This window comes from Dama dama, chromosome 15 (assembly GCF_033118175.1).
Source record: "Dama dama isolate Ldn47 chromosome 15, ASM3311817v1, whole genome shotgun sequence".
In the NCBI taxonomy this organism is placed as follows: Eukaryota; Metazoa; Chordata; class Mammalia; order Artiodactyla; family Cervidae; genus Dama; species Dama dama.
The window spans coordinates 7,872,471-7,889,231 of NC_083695.1; the positions used below are offsets into that span (position 1 = coordinate 7,872,471).

At 40.6% G+C, this 16,761-nt stretch overlaps 1 protein-coding gene across 1 annotated transcript in view; it reads right to left on the bottom strand.

Moving 5' to 3' along the window:
* RYR2 (ryanodine receptor 2) overlaps nucleotides 1–16,761 on the bottom strand; it is a 798,221-nt gene that overhangs the window by 247,152 nt on the left and 534,308 nt on the right. Inside the window, exons 36-40 of the mRNA XM_061161401.1 lie at nucleotides 16,213–16,439; nucleotides 13,322–14,126; nucleotides 8,517–8,717; nucleotides 2,840–2,945; nucleotides 1,279–1,422 (exon numbers count right to left, since the gene is read on the bottom strand). Of these exons, the coding sequence (XP_061017384.1) occupies nucleotides 1,279–1,422; nucleotides 2,840–2,945; nucleotides 8,517–8,717; nucleotides 13,322–14,126; nucleotides 16,213–16,439 (1,483 nt within the window). The remainder of the gene's footprint in view (nucleotides 1–1,278; nucleotides 1,423–2,839; nucleotides 2,946–8,516; nucleotides 8,718–13,321; nucleotides 14,127–16,212; nucleotides 16,440–16,761) is intronic.

The following is a 16,761-nucleotide window of genomic DNA, read 5'->3' on the forward strand; positions in this document are numbered from 1 at the left end:
AATGCCAATATACTTCTACGTATCTCAAAACCATGTAGTCATTGTCAATAGGTCAAAATGATAAGCTTGATAATAACAAAAAATGCTTCAGAAGAAACTCTGAACTCTGATTTTGAAGACCTGACTCAAATGTGGTTGTGATACTGAAAAATAAATTTAGCAGTAACTATATGGATAAAAGATTTCCATTGTAAGTTAGGGGGAAAAAACACAAAAATTGCATGAGTTTGTTTTTTTTCTTTCTTTCCATAAGCGCTGTTAATAAACTGACACTGCCTCTTAAATAAAAGGAGTCTCAGAAGTGAGACAGTGAATCAGCTGATCTCACAGACCTGCTTCATGAACACTTTCTGGATGAGTGTGCAGGTCTGAAAAACCCGTTGCTTCAGTGTGCTTTATTTGGTTTCACAGAGTATCAGCTATGACTTATCAGTTAAATAGGATATGGATGAATCAGAAATGCATAAGGCTCTAGAAAATATTTCCAAACCAAAATATAGTTACAGACAATATCTATTTAAACTTTAAGAAAAAGTTTATCTAACTCAATGCAAGAATATTTGAGGGTCAACAGCAATTATTTAGATATGAAGGCTAAATTACTCATTTTATACTTTCTCTTGATAGCTGCTGCTGCTAAGTCGTTTCAGTCGTGCCCGACTCTGCGCGACCCCACAGACGGCAGCCCACCAGGCTCCCCCGTCCCTGGGATTCTCCAGGCAAGAACACTGGAGTGGGTTGCCATTTCCTTCTCCAATGCATGAAATGGAAAAGTGAAAGTGAAGTCGCTCAGTCGTGTCTGACTCTTCCTGACCCCACGGACTGCAGCCTACCAGGCTCCTCCGTCCATGGGATTTTCCAGGCAACCCACTGGAGTGGGTTGCCATTGCCTTCTCCTTCTCTTGATAGACTCTGATCCAATTCCTTTGTTTTTTAATTTATTTATTTTAATTGGAGGCTAATTACTTTACAATATTGTAGTGGTTTTTGCTATACACTGACATGAGTCAGCCATGGGTGTCCGTCTGCTCCCCTAAATCTCTAGTTCTCTAGGGATAGCCCATCCATCCTTACAAAACTGCCATCTCTCAGTCTGTTCCTGCAAATATAGTCTGATGCTGCTATCTACTTCTGGTGGCTATGGGGATCTACTTAACAACCTGACTCTTGCAAGCTGTAAATTCAACTTTCTCACTGGTTCGTCTAGTATAGTATTTGTTCAGATGATGAATAAATGTCGTGGTGGAGTCATTTTGGCAGTGCCCTTTCATAGCTTACATGACTTCTTGGAGTCACTCTCAACTGGCTTTTCAGCTTGCTTCTTCTTTAGGTACGTCACCTTTTCTACCAAGGACAGCAGGCGTCCTCTAATAGTTAAATCATTGTTTCCATCCAGAGACCTATCTTCATCCAGCTCAATTCCTAGTAAGAAGAAGACAAAGAGAAATAAGAAAAGAACAAATAATGTTTAAAAAATACATTGAGGGGAAACAGTTCTCAGGTTTTGCAATTTTTTCCGCTCATAGCTTGAAGCAATGCTACCATGCCTGAAACATCTGAGGAAACCAAGTTAAGTGATCTTTTCCACTAGCATTCACAGGTAAGATTCATTCATTGCTCTCTTTTTCTGCTTTCTCTTTTTCCCCTGTTTTTGTGAGACTGGAGCTATCAGCAGCTAGCACAAAATATAAAGCCAAGCAGAGAGCAAAAAGACTCTTTTAGGAGTTAAAATCCATTCTACTACTTAAGCTAACCTTAGGCATTTCTTGACCTTGGGCACTGTCTAGACCTATAGTTCTGCCCTCCCTAAACACCCTGCTGGCTTTTTATCCTCCTTACTTGCCTCCAAAAATATCAATGATATTTTAATAATTTGAGACACAGAGAGTGCATATGTAGTTAGATATACAAAACAAATGAATATTTTATGTCTGAAGCAATAAATCTACCATTTTAGAGTATCCCTTTATTTATAGCATACGTGTGTGTGTAGTTATTTATAGTATAACCTTCTGGCAGTCATTTAGTGGTTCCTCATTCATAAGCTGAATTAATATACTTTTACTGTCTTCATTAAAATAAAATACCACTTAAGATATAGCTAATTTGTTTTCTTTCATCAAGACACAGACTTTTTCACATCACCGCATAAAGAGAGGAAAAAACCAATTGACTGGATTCAGAACATTCAGTCAATTCCATTTTTAAAGTTCTTAGAATAAAAAGAGGGGCATGTGTGCTCAGTTGGATCCAACTCTTTGCAACCCCATGAACTGTATAGCCTGCCAGGCTCCTCTGTCCATGAGACTATCCTGCCAAGAACACTGGAGAGGGTTGCCATTTCCTCCTCTAGGGGATCTTCCTGACCCAGGGACTAAATCTGTGTCTCTCGCTTTGCAGGCAGATTCTTTACCACTGAGTCATCTGAGAAGCCCCCAGAAGAGGGAAGAATTGCCTTAATAGATTTGGGCTACTGACCTGCAACTTATCAAAGGAGTTCTTTAGGCATTAATAAATTTCAAACATGCCAGATTTCCTAGGTCAATCCTTAAAAGGGGCCCCTCAACCAGTTGAAATATAACAGCCTATGAACAAATTTCTTTAGACTAAATCAACTTAAAACTTCCTTCTTTGACAAAAGTTCTCGTTACCTGTCCCCATTCCCCAGGCCACTGAAGGAAGAAAAGGGAAAGGAAAAGAATGTTGGTCATGTTCTGCTTGGTCTTAATGCCTTTCTCATCTCTATACCCCTCAAGGCTTTCCACATGAGAACTTTTGTACCAATATATGTGTACTAAAATATATATTCAGTAAGAGTTCTAGGTCAAGAAGACCCTACCACAATGTGTCATCAAATCTTCGTGAAAATCCAAGAGTTGGTCTCGGATTTCTTCAGGACATGGACATTCACTTTTGTCATCCTTAAAATTGAGAAGCATATTGATCTGAAAGTTTAGAAAAAACAAGAGGAAGAACTAAAGTAAAAGAAAAGTGAATCTAGGAACAGCATAATAAAGAAAATTATAAAAATCGAAAATGTTCAAATTCTGCTTTTAAGTATTCATGGACTTGTGCCCAACAGATGAAAAAGCATTATCTATTACTCAATCCAACAAATAACACAATCAAATAATTCAAAGCTTAGCATGCTAAAATAGTCATATTATTTGAGTCTCCTTTCTCAATTTCACAAAATGTTAGACCTGTGTCTACTTAGTGTTTTTAAACTAATTAAGACCTAAATTTACTTACTAAATTTTTATTATCCTTCTAGATATTTTTCTAGCTAATTTCCATGCATTATTGACTATTTTTAAGAACTATTTGTTAAAAGTATACAGCAAAGAAGGAAAGCCAAACATAACTGAAGAGCAATATAATGGATCACTATGCCTTTTCTAATATTAATGGTTCGATTGAACAAACTGCAAGAAACTTTCTTCCATTTATTTTAAGTTTTGGATACAACAGTATTAAATTCATGAATGAAGAAAAGTATGTTCCATAATTTTCCTTTATGATAAACAACTGTAAGTTGTCCTTTTAGAGTTTTACGTACGTAAATTTTTTGTTAAACTATTATTTGAGAAAATTATAGATCCATATGCTATTATAAGAAATAATACAAAGAGATCCTGTGTATTCTTTATTCTGTTACCCCACTATAGTGACATCTTGCAAAACAGTAGTACAGAATCACAACCAGGATACTGACTTTGATACCGTCAAAAGAACAAGTCCATCACTTCAGGATCCCTCCTGCTAATCCTTTTATCACCACGCCCTCTTCACTCTTGCTTGCTCTTCATCCCCAATTCCTATCAACCACTAACCTGTTCTCCATTTCTATATTATTGGCAATTCAAGAACATTATACAAACAGAATCATAGAATCATACAGCATGAATACATGTATTCCCATATTATCTATCCTTTTGCAATCAATAGTCTGTAGTGATATCTCATTTCATTTCTGATTTGGTAATTTGTGCTTGCTTTCTTTCTTTGCTAATTCCTTTAGAATTTTATTGATTTCTTTAATTTTTAAAAATAACTAGCTTTTGGATTCATTGATTTTTTTCATTGTCCTGTTTGCAGTTTCATTCATTTCTCCTCGTTCTATATTACTGCCTTTTTTTTTTTGCTTCTTTTGGGCTTATGTTGTTATTTTTCTAAATTCTTGTGATGGCAGTTTAGATTATTACTTTGAGACTTTTGCTCTTTTATATATAAGTATTTAATGCAATAAACTTCCCTCTCACACAGTTTCAGCTGTTTCCACAAAGTTTGATATGTCATATTTTCCCCTTCTTTCAGTTCAATGTATTTTTTATTTTTTTCTTGAGACTTGTTCCTTGAATAAGTGCATTGTTTAGTTTCCAAGTGTTCAGAGATTTGCCTGCTATATTTCTGTTATTAATTTCTAATTTGACTCATGGTGAAAAACCATCCTGTATGAAAAAGAAAAACCAATTCTTCTACATTTGTTGAGGTTGTTTCATGGCTCAGGCTATAATCTATCTTTGCAAACGTTTCATAGACACTTGAAAATAAACTTGTATTCTATTATTGGGCAGAGTGTCCCATAAATATACAAAGATCCTGCTAGTGATAACACTGGTGTATTCTCCTCCATTCTTGCTGATTTTTTGTCTATCTTGTCCTTCAAATATTTAGAGAGGGGTGTTAAAGTCTCCAACTACAACCCTGTATTCGTCTATTTCTCCTTTCAATTCTATGTTGATTTCACATATTTTGCAGCTCTGTTGTCTAGTGCATACACATTTGTCTTCCTGGTGGACTGATCTCTTATTCTTATATAATGTTCCTATCTATGACAAATTTCTTTGCTCTGATACAGTCATCTTATTTTCTTTTAATTAATTTTTCATAACATACCTTTTTCATCCTTTTTATTTTCAACGTATCATTACATTTTAAGTGAATTTCTCAAAGACAGCATATAGTTAAGCCAAGCTTTTAAAATTCACTGTCAATCTCTCTTACTTTATTTAAATTATTTATACTCATGAATTTATTGATATGCCTGTCATTTTACTTGTTTTCTGTTTGTTTTTTCTCATTTATTTTTCCCAAAGTGCTGTGGGTTCCCTGAACTATTTCTAGGATCCTATTTTGAACTATCCATGGTATTTTTTAGTGTATCTCTTTGCATAGCTATTTTGGTGGTAACACAGGATATTATATTAATATATACATAATTTATCTCAGTCTACTGGTATTAACACTCTTATCAGTTTAAATGAAATACAGAAACTTTATCTTCCTTTATGTCCCTTATTCTCCACCACTGAAAATACAATTGCCTTAAACATTTAGTAAGCATACATTTAGAACATATAAGAGTTACCATTTTTGCATTGCACATCAAACATAATTTAGGAGGCTCAAGAGAAAAAAAAATTGTATTTACCCTTATTTTAACACTTTCTGTAGGGTAAGGGAGTTAGAGAAGGCAAGGTTCAGAAAAAGAAAAAGACTGGCACTTTACAGGAACAGATCACCTTTAATGAGATGAGAAGAGGCAGCAGTCAGATTAAGTGAGTTCTGCACTAACCCAAGAAAAGAGTAGGCATATAGAGGCATGTATGTGGAAATCTACTGTCTTAAGGGGGCTTGCTCTTCTCCAAGGTTGTTCAGGGTAGTTATCTCTTAAATGGCTAGGGCAAGAATTCTGGAGATCTGCCAGAAGCTGAGACCAGCTGGAAGCAGGGCATAATCAACCCTAATGTCCGTGTTTTTCTTCTGGTGAGAGGGTTCTTTGTTTTGCATAGAACGGTGGGGAGGACACGGAGGGGAGTTTTAACTCCAAGCTATTTTGAGCCTAGTAACTTTCCTTCACTTTCTGTTCTTCTTTCCTGATTTTTCAAATTTTCTTCTTTTATCATTTCCTTTATGTTTAAAGAACTTCCTTTAGGCACTCTTTCAGGATAATCCAATTCTGGTAGTTTTCCTTCATTTGAGAAAATTTTGATTTCCCCTCAATTCTGAAGGATATTTTCACTGCACATAGAATTATGGTTGACAGGTCTTTTCTTTCAGCACACGAAAAATGCTGTGCCACTTCCTTCTGTCCTCTGTATTTTCTGATGAGAAATTCGTTGTCACTTGACTTGTCTTTCCAAGTGTCATTTGTTTCTTGGTCCTATCAAGATTTTTCTCTTTCATGTTCAGAGCTTTGATTACAATATTTTTTGGCTTACATCTGGGGTGTATTCCATTTGGAGTTTACTCAGTTTCTTGAATCTCTATAACTTTCGCCAAATTTGAAAAGTTTTCAACCATTACTTTTTCAAGAATGTCTTCAGTTCACTCTCTTTCTCCTATCTCTCTGGAAATCTAATGCCATTAATGTTAGATCTTTTGCTATATTCGCATTGGTGCCCCAGGCTCTATTTTTTTCACTGTTATTTTCTATTATGGGGGCTAAATAACGTCTATTCTCTCTTCAATAATATTTTTTTTTCTTTTCCCCTCCATTGTGACATTAAATCCACCTACTGATGATTTTTAATTCAGACATTGTATTTTTCAGTTGTGGAATTTCCATTTGGATCTTCTTTGTAGCTCCTATTGTTTTTGCTGCAACTTTTTTATTTTTGTCATCACAGAATTGGTATCTATTGATTGCCATTTTTCATTCAAGTTTTTGCTGGATCTTGGTGTGATGTGTGATTTTTAATTGAAATCTGGACATTTTTGGTAGTACACTATGAGACCCTGGAGAGGGAAATGGCAACCCACTCCAGTATTCTTGCCTGGAAAATCCCATGGACAGAGGAGCCTGCCTAGCAGGCTACAGTCCATGGGGTCACAAGAGTTGGACACGACTTAGCAACTAAACCAGGAGACTTTGTTTCTTATTTAAACTTCTGACTTCTGATACCATTACTGCTAGGTGGCGTACATGTCCATTTCTCCACTTGACCTCCTTGAAGGAGAGAGGAGACCTCATTTCTGCTGGGTGAGGCTGGGAACAGTGGACCTGAACTCACACAACCCTGGCTGGAAAGGGTAAGAGCGCCTTGATACACCTCCCTCTGTGACCTTATTGACCCTTTGGAAGGGATAGGCCTCATTACCACTCAACCAGGATAAAGTCTCAGCTTCTCAGGGCCCCAGCTGGAGCACCTGTGTACAACCTGATCCGGGCAGACATCTAAGCTCTCCACTCGGTGTCTGCTGGTTTGGTGTGGGGTGTGGCACCAGGTTTACTGTGGTGTTCGGCTGGAGTAGCATGGTCATTACCTAAAAGTTTTCTCTCTTGCCAGAAAAACAGTTTTTCTGGTTCTCTGGCTAGACAGAGAAGGTACTTGTTGAGGCTTTTCTTGGTGTTTCTGAGTTGTTGGCTTCTTTAAGCTCCAAGTTTGTGATAGATGAGAAAAAAACAAAAACCCAGGGAACTCGCCACCATGTCATTCCTCAGCTCCCAAGTTCCACAGCCAGTCTTTCTTCTGTCTTTCAGTCTTCTTATGTTGTCTTTCGTGTAATATCCAGGGTTATAGTTGTACTTGGAAGGAAGAATAGGTATTCCATCTTTTCAGAAGCAGAAGTTACCCAATAGTATTTTAACAAATGGAGTTATTCTGGGAGAAGCTGGATTTGTTCTCCACTCAATAAATGTTCTTTACAGCAATAAACAAAACTCCACGTCCCTTCCCTCAAAGACTTTACATTCTGGTGAGAAAAAGATAAATTCTACAATTACTCCCTAAGTACCTCCATTCACAGCTATCTTGGATATAGAGGGAAAGAGCAAGGTAAGATATTGAAGATGAGATCTGTATAAGTTATACCTTTTAACCATCACAGCTACTGTCTGGGCCAAAAAGCTCATTTGGGTTTTTCTGTATCATCCTATGAAAAAACCCAAATGAACATTTTGACCAACTCAATACATTTTGGTAATTTGTCACAGTAAGAGACCCATCCTGAGGCAGATACCAGAAAGTTCATGGCCCTAGAATAGCTCATTCTTGGGTTTAGGCATAGGCTTCTGACTTGGTTGCACCCTAGGGAGACCTGGGTTTGGAGGTGAGCAACCAGAGGAAGACCCACAAAGAGGTGATCTGCAAGACTGGTGGCAGTGACATGGGGTTCTTCTAGGAGACACAAAATGAAGAGCATTAAGTCTTAGAAGTCAAGGGTTCCTACTGGCTGGGGTGGTGCTGTGCCAGCCAATGAAGACCCCCTTGTGACCTGTGATACTTTTCCTACTTGAAGAACCTCAGAATCTGGCACACTGGCTTCCTCCAAGGGTCCATCATGTGCTCGATACCTTTTAATAAGTCTCTTATTTAATTTGTTTAAACTAACCAAGTAGATTCTTTTGGTGAGACCTATGATTACTGACAAAATGAACTTAGCCAGTGTAAAGAAAACAGGAAAAAAAAAAAAATACACTTGCAACTACTGGTAAAATTCTAGCAATGTGTCAAATATGAATGAATAAAACCCAAAGTAAGGAAGGAAGACTTCTCTGTTCACTCTTATACCTGTTCTTGAGGTGGGGATCTGAATTCCTTTGTTTTCCTGGCTGTGAGTGCAGCCGACATGTTCAAGGCTTGCATAACTTCGTTATATCGGAATCGTTGATTGTCTTGGAGCTTGGCCACAAAGTCATCTGAAAAGGCCACAATGGCTTCTATTCGGTGCCGGACCTGGCAGTCACAGAGGTATTGAAGTAGCAGGCACATCTGAAGAGATGATTAAAAAGACACCAAGTTTAATTTCTGAATTTTTCAATAGTTAATGTATATCAAAGCATAATTTGTGACAGACACACTTAGTTGTCAACTCTTCTCCTTTATTAATAGAATCCTGATTTTATGTAGACAGCAATGTGCCCAGTCCAGGGGATGAAATACAATTTGTCTAAGCTCAAATGGCAAATACCCTTTGATGTCCCTTTGATGAACGTTTACTGGCCAGCGTCCTCTGTGGCTAGAAGGGCTATAGCAAATGAGGTAGGTGAGGAAAAGTTTGCAAGGGGTCTTCTGGGAAAGCGTTTTTACCATTAACAAAAGACTAGAATATCCTGTTTTCAAAAACTGGCTAATGGCACGATCACTGATAAAGGAGGAGGTAACACACTTTAGGATAAAAACCATAAACTGAGGATCACAGCAAGATATTATGGTCTGGGTTCCTGATGACACCATTAAACTACTACATTCATTCTAGAACTGTCTACCTCCAGACTCCGCATGTAAGTTAACTAAGTGGTTCACTGCTTATTCACTAAATAGTCAGCTGGGTATTTTCTTACCAGAAGCCAAAAGGATGTTTAACTGATACAGTGCACCATAGAAACATGCCTTCCAGAGAATGTTCGGCCCAAGATTTGGGAAATATTTAAATGTACTTTATACCAACTGTGATATAAATGCACAGCAGTGTTACAGGACTTTAAATCCTCGTATTCCACCATCCTAAGTACAGCCATTTCTGTCGATGCTGCCTCTAAGCTAGCCCTAGCGTCCATGCCCCTCTCCCCACCTGCTTTGCCCCACTCCAGTGGAAACACAGTCTCCTCAGCCTTGAGCCTGCATGTCAGCCTCCCGACTAGGTGGGCTCTGGACCACCCTCTCATACTCCCCTTATCTATCTTCCTCACAGCAGCTATGTTGAGATTTTTTAGAATAGACTTATCCTGCTAAAATTCTTCAATGGTTTTTTTTTTTTCCATTTATTTTTATCAGTTGGAGGCTAACTAATTACTTTACAATATTGTAGTGGTTTTTGTCATACATTGACATGAATCAGCCATGGATTTACATGTATTCCCCATCCCAGTCCCCCCTCCCGCCTCCCTCTTCATCCCATCCCTCTGGGTCTTCCCAGTGCACCAGCCCTGAGCACTTGTCTCATGCATCCAACCTGGGCTGGTGATCTGTTTCACCCTTGATAGTATACTTGTTTCAATGCTGTTCTCTCTGAATATCCCACCCTCGCCTTCTCCCATAGAGTCTAAAAGTCTGTTCTGTACATCTGTGTCTCTTTTTCTGCTTTGCATATAGGGTTATCGTTACCATCTTTTTAAATTCCATATATATGCGTTAGTATACTGTATTGGTCTTTATCTTTCTGGCTTACTTCACTCTGTATAATGGGCTCCAGTTTCATCCATCTCATTAGAACTGATTCAAATGAATGTCTGTTTAGATCTTTGGCCCAATCAAAAAATGGGCCAAAGATCTAAACAGACATTTCTACAAAGAAGACATACAGATGGCTAACAAACACATGGAAAGATGCTCAACATCACTCATTATCAGAGAAATGCAAATCAAAACCTCAATGAGGTACCATTACACACCAGTCAGAATGGCTGCTATCCAAAAGTCTACAAGCAAGAAATGCTGGAGAGGGTGTGGAGAAAAGGGAACCCTCTTACACTATTGGTGGGAATGCAAATTAGTACAGCCACTATGGAGAACAGTGTGGAGATTCCTTAAAAAACTGGGAATAGAACTGCCACATGACCCAGCAATCCCACTTCTGGGCATACACACCGAGGAAACCAGATCTGAAAGAGACACGTGCACCCCAATGTTCATCGCAGCACTGTTTATAATAGCCAGGACATGGAAGCAACCTAGATGTCCGTCAGCAGACGAATGGATAAGGAAGCTGTGGTACATATACACCATGGAATATTACTCAGCCGTTAAAAAAGGGGAAGAATTCATTTGAATCAGTTCTTCAATGGTTTTAATTGAACTTAGAATAAAGTTCAAAATCCACCATATGGCTGGCCTTAGCAAAGAGGTAGACTCTGTATTTACTGCCTTCCGCCTACCTCACCCTCCCTCCTCAGCTCATAAAGCTGTAGCCACACTGGTCTCTTCTCACCTCAGAGCTTGTATTACAAGCTTCTAAAGCACTCTTCCCCTCCTTCTTCACAAGTGTTGAACCTCTGCTCATCAACCTGACCTCAGCTTAAAAGGCCTCAGAAAGGTCTCCTCTCACTTTTCTCAAAGTATTCCAGCTGAAATTTTTCTTCTAGAAATCCATTTTTTTCCTTCCAAGCATTTAATGTGATTAATTATAAGATATTCTAACAGAAATACATAAGCATGCATTTCCCCCAAGGACAGTGATCTTCCTTGACCCAGTGCCTGGATCAGAGAAAGATGTCAATCAATGCTGACTGAAGAAGGAAGAGCAGAAAAGGGAGTCAAGGATGTAAGCATCAACCCGATATTAATGGAAGCATCTGAACTGAACCAAAGTAGCATTAGGAACAAGTCTTTCGGACACCTGGGTGAGCACAAAGGCGGGCAAGGTCTCTGTTTCCTTAGAAACATAGACAGGAAGTAAAATCTTGCCATTTGAGAATAGACACACCTACTGGTGAACAAGTATCCTAAGGTTGGAAGGGTGGAGGCGGGGTAGAAAGTGGTATGAAGAGCTTTGTGTTTCAGGCATTCCAACAGAATGTCAGTGAAACACTGACACAGAATGTCAGTGAATCTGCAGAAACAAGGAGAAACACAAGGAAACTGCTAATGGACAAGGAGGAGAAGTGTAATAGGGAAAAACAAATCTGACTCCATATTGGATTCGTTTCTTTAACCTTTACACTCTATTGTTTTCACTACAAGTTAATTGCAAAAGGGGTGTTGCTTACAGCAACAGTCCCCAAGCATTTTGGCATCAGGGACCAGTTTTGTGGAAGACAAGTTTTCCATGGATAGGGTAGGGGTGGTGGTTTCAAGATGATTCAAGTGCTCATATGAGAACCTAATACTGCCACCAATCTGGCAAGAGGCAAAGCTCAGGCAGTAATGCGAGTAAGTGATTCAGAGCGGCTGTAAATACAGATGAAGCTATGCTTGCTTGCTGGCCTCTCACCTCCGGCTGTGTGACCCAGTTTCTCACAGGGGGTTAGGGATACCAGGCTTACAGTGTCTGTAACAGCCCATCTCCAGGGGCCCTGCCTCCCATGCCTGAACATTAAGCTAAAATATCTTTGTTTATGCTCACAGGAAACATCCCGACCAGGCCCATCTGTGAACGGCTACAGGAAAGAAGAGATTAATATATGCCCTGCCAAATACGGGGCTTCCCTGGTGGCTCAGATGGTAAAGAGTCTGTCTGCAGTGCAGGAGATACAGGTTCTATCCCCGGGTCAGGAAGATCCCCTGGAGAAGGGAAAGGCAACCCATTCCAGTTTTCTTGTCTGGAAAATCCCAGGGACAGAGGAGCTTGTCGGGCTACAGCCCATGGGGTCGCAAAGAGTCGGACATGACTGAGCAACTAACACACCCACATGTCTCCCAAATGTGGTCAGGAAACACTTGCTATAACTTAACACCTTTTTTACTTAACCTCCACATCTCTCCCTATTCGTTCTAAAAAAGAAACTAGCATCCCAACCTGGGCAAGATGGTTCTTTGGGACACAAGCGCACCATCTTCTCAGCCTGCAAGATGTCTGAATACAGTCACTATTCCTCATTCCAACACTTCAACTCCCAATTTACTGGAGTGTCATATAGGGAGAAGATGAGCTGGGGCTCTGTAACACTGGCAGGACAAAAACCCATCTCCCATGCTCCTTTCAGGCACACACGTGCACACACACACACACACACACAAATATGCATACACACATTCAGAGAAATAGTGACATGCCACATCACATATGTGCATGACAGGCAGACCTGTTCTTGACCAAGAAAATTTTGCCCTGATAAAAAAATTTAAAATGTATCTTTTACTAACCATGGTCAATTAACCTGATTAGAAAATTAATGGATTTCATTTGGAGAAGACTCTTGAGAGTCCCTTGGACTGCAAGGAGATCCAACCAGTCCGTCCTAAAGGAGATCAGTCCTGGGTGTACATTGGAAGGACTGATGTTGAAGGTGAAACTCCAATACTTTGGCCACCTGATGCAAAGAGCTGACTCATTTGAAAAGACCGTGATGCTGGGAAAGATTGAGGGCAGGAGGAGAAGGGGACGACAGAAGATGAGATGGTTGGATGGCATCACCAACTCGATGGACTTGGGTTTGGGTAAACTCCAGGAGTTGGTGATGGACAGGGAGGCCTGGCGTGCTGCAGTTCATGGGGTGGCAAAGAGTCGGACACGACTGAGGGACTGAACTGAAATGAACTGATTCCAAATGCCAGAAAAGTAGATGGGCATGTTCCCAAGTACAACAAGAAGCTGGTTAAGTTTATGAAGAACTATAAAATTACCCAGGAACACAAATATACACACACACAGAGAAAGAGGCCAAGGTCAATGTTAATAGGTTGTGAATTCACTGCCGTCGTTTTTCTCTGTTTACCTGTAATTTTACTGGCTCTGGCAGTTTCATTTGGAGCAGGCCCTCCTTGGGCCTCTTACCGCCTTTGCTTTCTTCCTCTGCGGCTCCTTCCAGCTTGGAGTCTTCCACGCAGGGCTCCTTCTCCACCACCTCGCTTTCCTCCTCGGGGCTGGCGGCCTCCTTGAACACACTAGGCTCAATCAACTGCAAGACGTGTTTCAAGTCCTCGTTGTGGAAGACACCCATGATGAGCAGGGTATAGAACAGCTTGATGAGAGGGACAAAGAGGAACTCGGTGGTGCCCCCAACGGGGTCTCGCGCATGAAGGCTGCCCTCTTTCACGGCTTCTGTCAGCATCTGGATGGTCTTGGCCTTCAGGATGTCCAGCGGGAACTCCGGGCTATACTGGTAACCCTCGGTATTAATGCTGACAAAGCTCGGGGAGGAAAACTGCATCCGCGGCCGGAGGGAGGTGCTGAGGCCGATGCCCGGCAGCCCGTGTTTTTTGTTCTCATCCGGGAAGAGGGTGATGCTCTTCGTCTCCTCGGTCATGGGCACGATGAACTCGTTGTTCATCATGAGCCTGGCGGTGGCGTAGGAACTGAGGTGGATGTCAATGAGCAGGTCGTAGTAGCCGGCGCGCAGCAAGCCGGGCATGTACTTGTTCTCGATGGCGTACAGCAGCTGCGGCTCGTCCACGTGGCTGCACAGGGCGTGGGCCACGCGGTGGTTCCCGAGCGCGCAGACAGCCGAGTAGAGCCGGAGGGTGTGGTAGTGGAACTTGAGCAGCTCCTCCTGCTCTGTCAGTTCCAGAATGTCCACAGACCTGGAGGCGGGAGAAGGTAAGCATGGACACTGAAAGCGGTTCTCCACCAGAGGAGAAGCCTGCCTCTCTCCTAGGTCTCACAAGTTATAGAAACAGACACTTAAATGAGCATGTATAAGTGTTTATTCAAACATCTACTTGTATTTTCTGCATCCCCTCCCTTTTTATGACTTTTTTTTTTTTTTTTTTTTTTGGTGGTGGTTGTTTTATTTTTGTTTATTTTTAGGCTGCATCATCTGGCATGCAGGATCTTGGCTCCCCCACCAGGGATGAAACTTGTGGCCCCTTCACTGGCCCCCCAATGAAGTGGCCCCTTCACGTCACTGGACCACCAAAGAAGTCCCTACAGTAATTTTTTTAAATTAGTCTTTTATGACATGTTTGATGACAGCACAGTTTTTTTTTTTTTTTTAATCAATTCTAGATATTAAAAAAATTTTCTTCCAGATAGAATTTTATGTTGAAAATAGTGCTTGGAGCTTTCTTCATGCCCTGTCACCCCAAGATTCTGGGCATCACTTTTATTAATAGATAATCTGGGTCTCAAGTTGAGCCTGGGGACTCACCTCCTCTCAGAATTTAAGCACTCTTTGGAAAATCCGGAATCTCCTTTTCCAATTTGGCTAACCAGCTTCAAGAAGACAGAAAACTAACTCTGCCTTAGGCTGACTTGTCTCTGACTTTAGGATCAGCTATTACCCTAATAATAGTCACCAGTCAGTCAATTTCACCAGTCAGTAGGTGAAACGGAGGGATAATTTTTCTGACATAATTAACCCACTTATGTGTCCCTCAAAGACCCAAACATATGCCAATGCCACCCTATTTCTACCAGGTATGTGCTGCTCATGAAACAAACAGTATTAGAGACATTTTCACTTAGGAAAGGTTCTATTGGAAATCTTGAGTTTACATCAGATCATTTTGCTCCTGCCATACATCATCACCTTTCAGCACAATTAAACTTTTAACATATGGCCAGAATAAGCCTAAAGTCAAGTCATTCCTTTTAGAAGAGAGTCTGTTTTAAAAGCACATAATTTCTTTAGAGGGACTAAGTTTTCAAAACTGTTTAAATTACATAGATTGTTCATGGACAACACTATAGCATTAAAGGTAGAAATTTGATACATTCATAATCAAGGAACTGCTCATTCATCTCCAAAGGTGCCCTTGGTGAGACTAATATAATCTCATCAGGACAGGGGCTGTTATACACTTTGCTTATTAGTATTCACCCAGCACCCAGCGTAGCACACAATAGATAATGAGCAATTATCTGTGATTCTTTATCATTAGGCTTTGTCACTATCTTTAGATGCCCTGTCATCCTGTCCGTACTTATCCACTGTACATGTCCTTTTCAGGTCATAGGCATTCTGTCAAAAGCCACTGTGACGTGATAGTGCTGACTTATTCCAGACCCCGTGTTCTGACTCAGAGTAATTACCCACCCGTGTATCACCTTGGCTTCCAGGAAACCACACATCTGCTAGGCCCAGCTACAAGCACCTCACCTTGGAAAGGTATGATTGAGTATGTCTTCCCTCAAAGTGAAGTAGAGGATTCCCATATCTTAGCTGGGCTCTTCAGTCTCCCAAGAAGACTGTTACCTCACCCCTCAGCCTAGCTGATGATTTAAATATATAAATCCATTCATTGTAGCAACACAGAGTATCTACACTCTAGATTTCTTACTGAAATCACTTAGAAATGATTTCTCTGGTTCCCCCTCTACTGTCTTACAGTTCTCTGATACTCTCTTAGTGTGCTGCCTTAACTCAGATGGTGGCTGTACCTGTCTGAATTTTTACTTGCTGTTTTCTCATCAGCAAAACAAGAATGAGGGAATAAATCAGAGACTATTAAGTCATACCTTTAGCTGCAATACAATCATTTTCTTTCAGTAAACAAGGAGTTGAGATACAGACTGAAACTTGGAATGTGCAAAATAACGTCTGCCTTGCCACATGATATTAGCATTTTATAAAGCCCATTTTGTTTCCCCAGCAGCACCCCTGAGCCCCTGGCCAGGGTCTAATTTGATAGGTCCCCATGAGACAGTAAAGGGATGTTTGGGCCTGACCTGTTCTCCTCTGGGATATGAAGTGACATGAACTGCAGAGGCTCCACGCACTGCACCAGCCAGCCCTGGCGTTCACTTATTCGAGAGACATCTACCTTCAAGAACTGGTTGGGCATTCTGCTCCACAGGACATGTGAGAGAAACTGCACATGGAGACGTGGGGGACACTGTGGCACAGGATTTTTGTGCTCACTCTTGAATAATCCCGCTGAGAGAGGCATCACATTCTAGGAAATGGGAAAGCAGAAAAGAATGAATGGATAAAACACTCCTTGGGGTCAAAAAAGTAATCACTAGAGTTCTGTACAGGAAAGAGATAATGAAAGATCTACTGTGTGTTGAGCAGAGTCAATACAAAAACTAACAAATTGGATTGAGTTGTTCCAGAAAGGACCAGCAGAGAAAATTTGAGGATCTTTTCTCCTCCATACTAAGTGACACAGTGAGGATGCATGAGCAAGCAAGTATATCCAGTATCTGTTCTACATCTTTACAAAGCCAAGTCCTCAGCACACCTGGCAAGGCTTTAGCTGCTTTCATCCAAAGGTC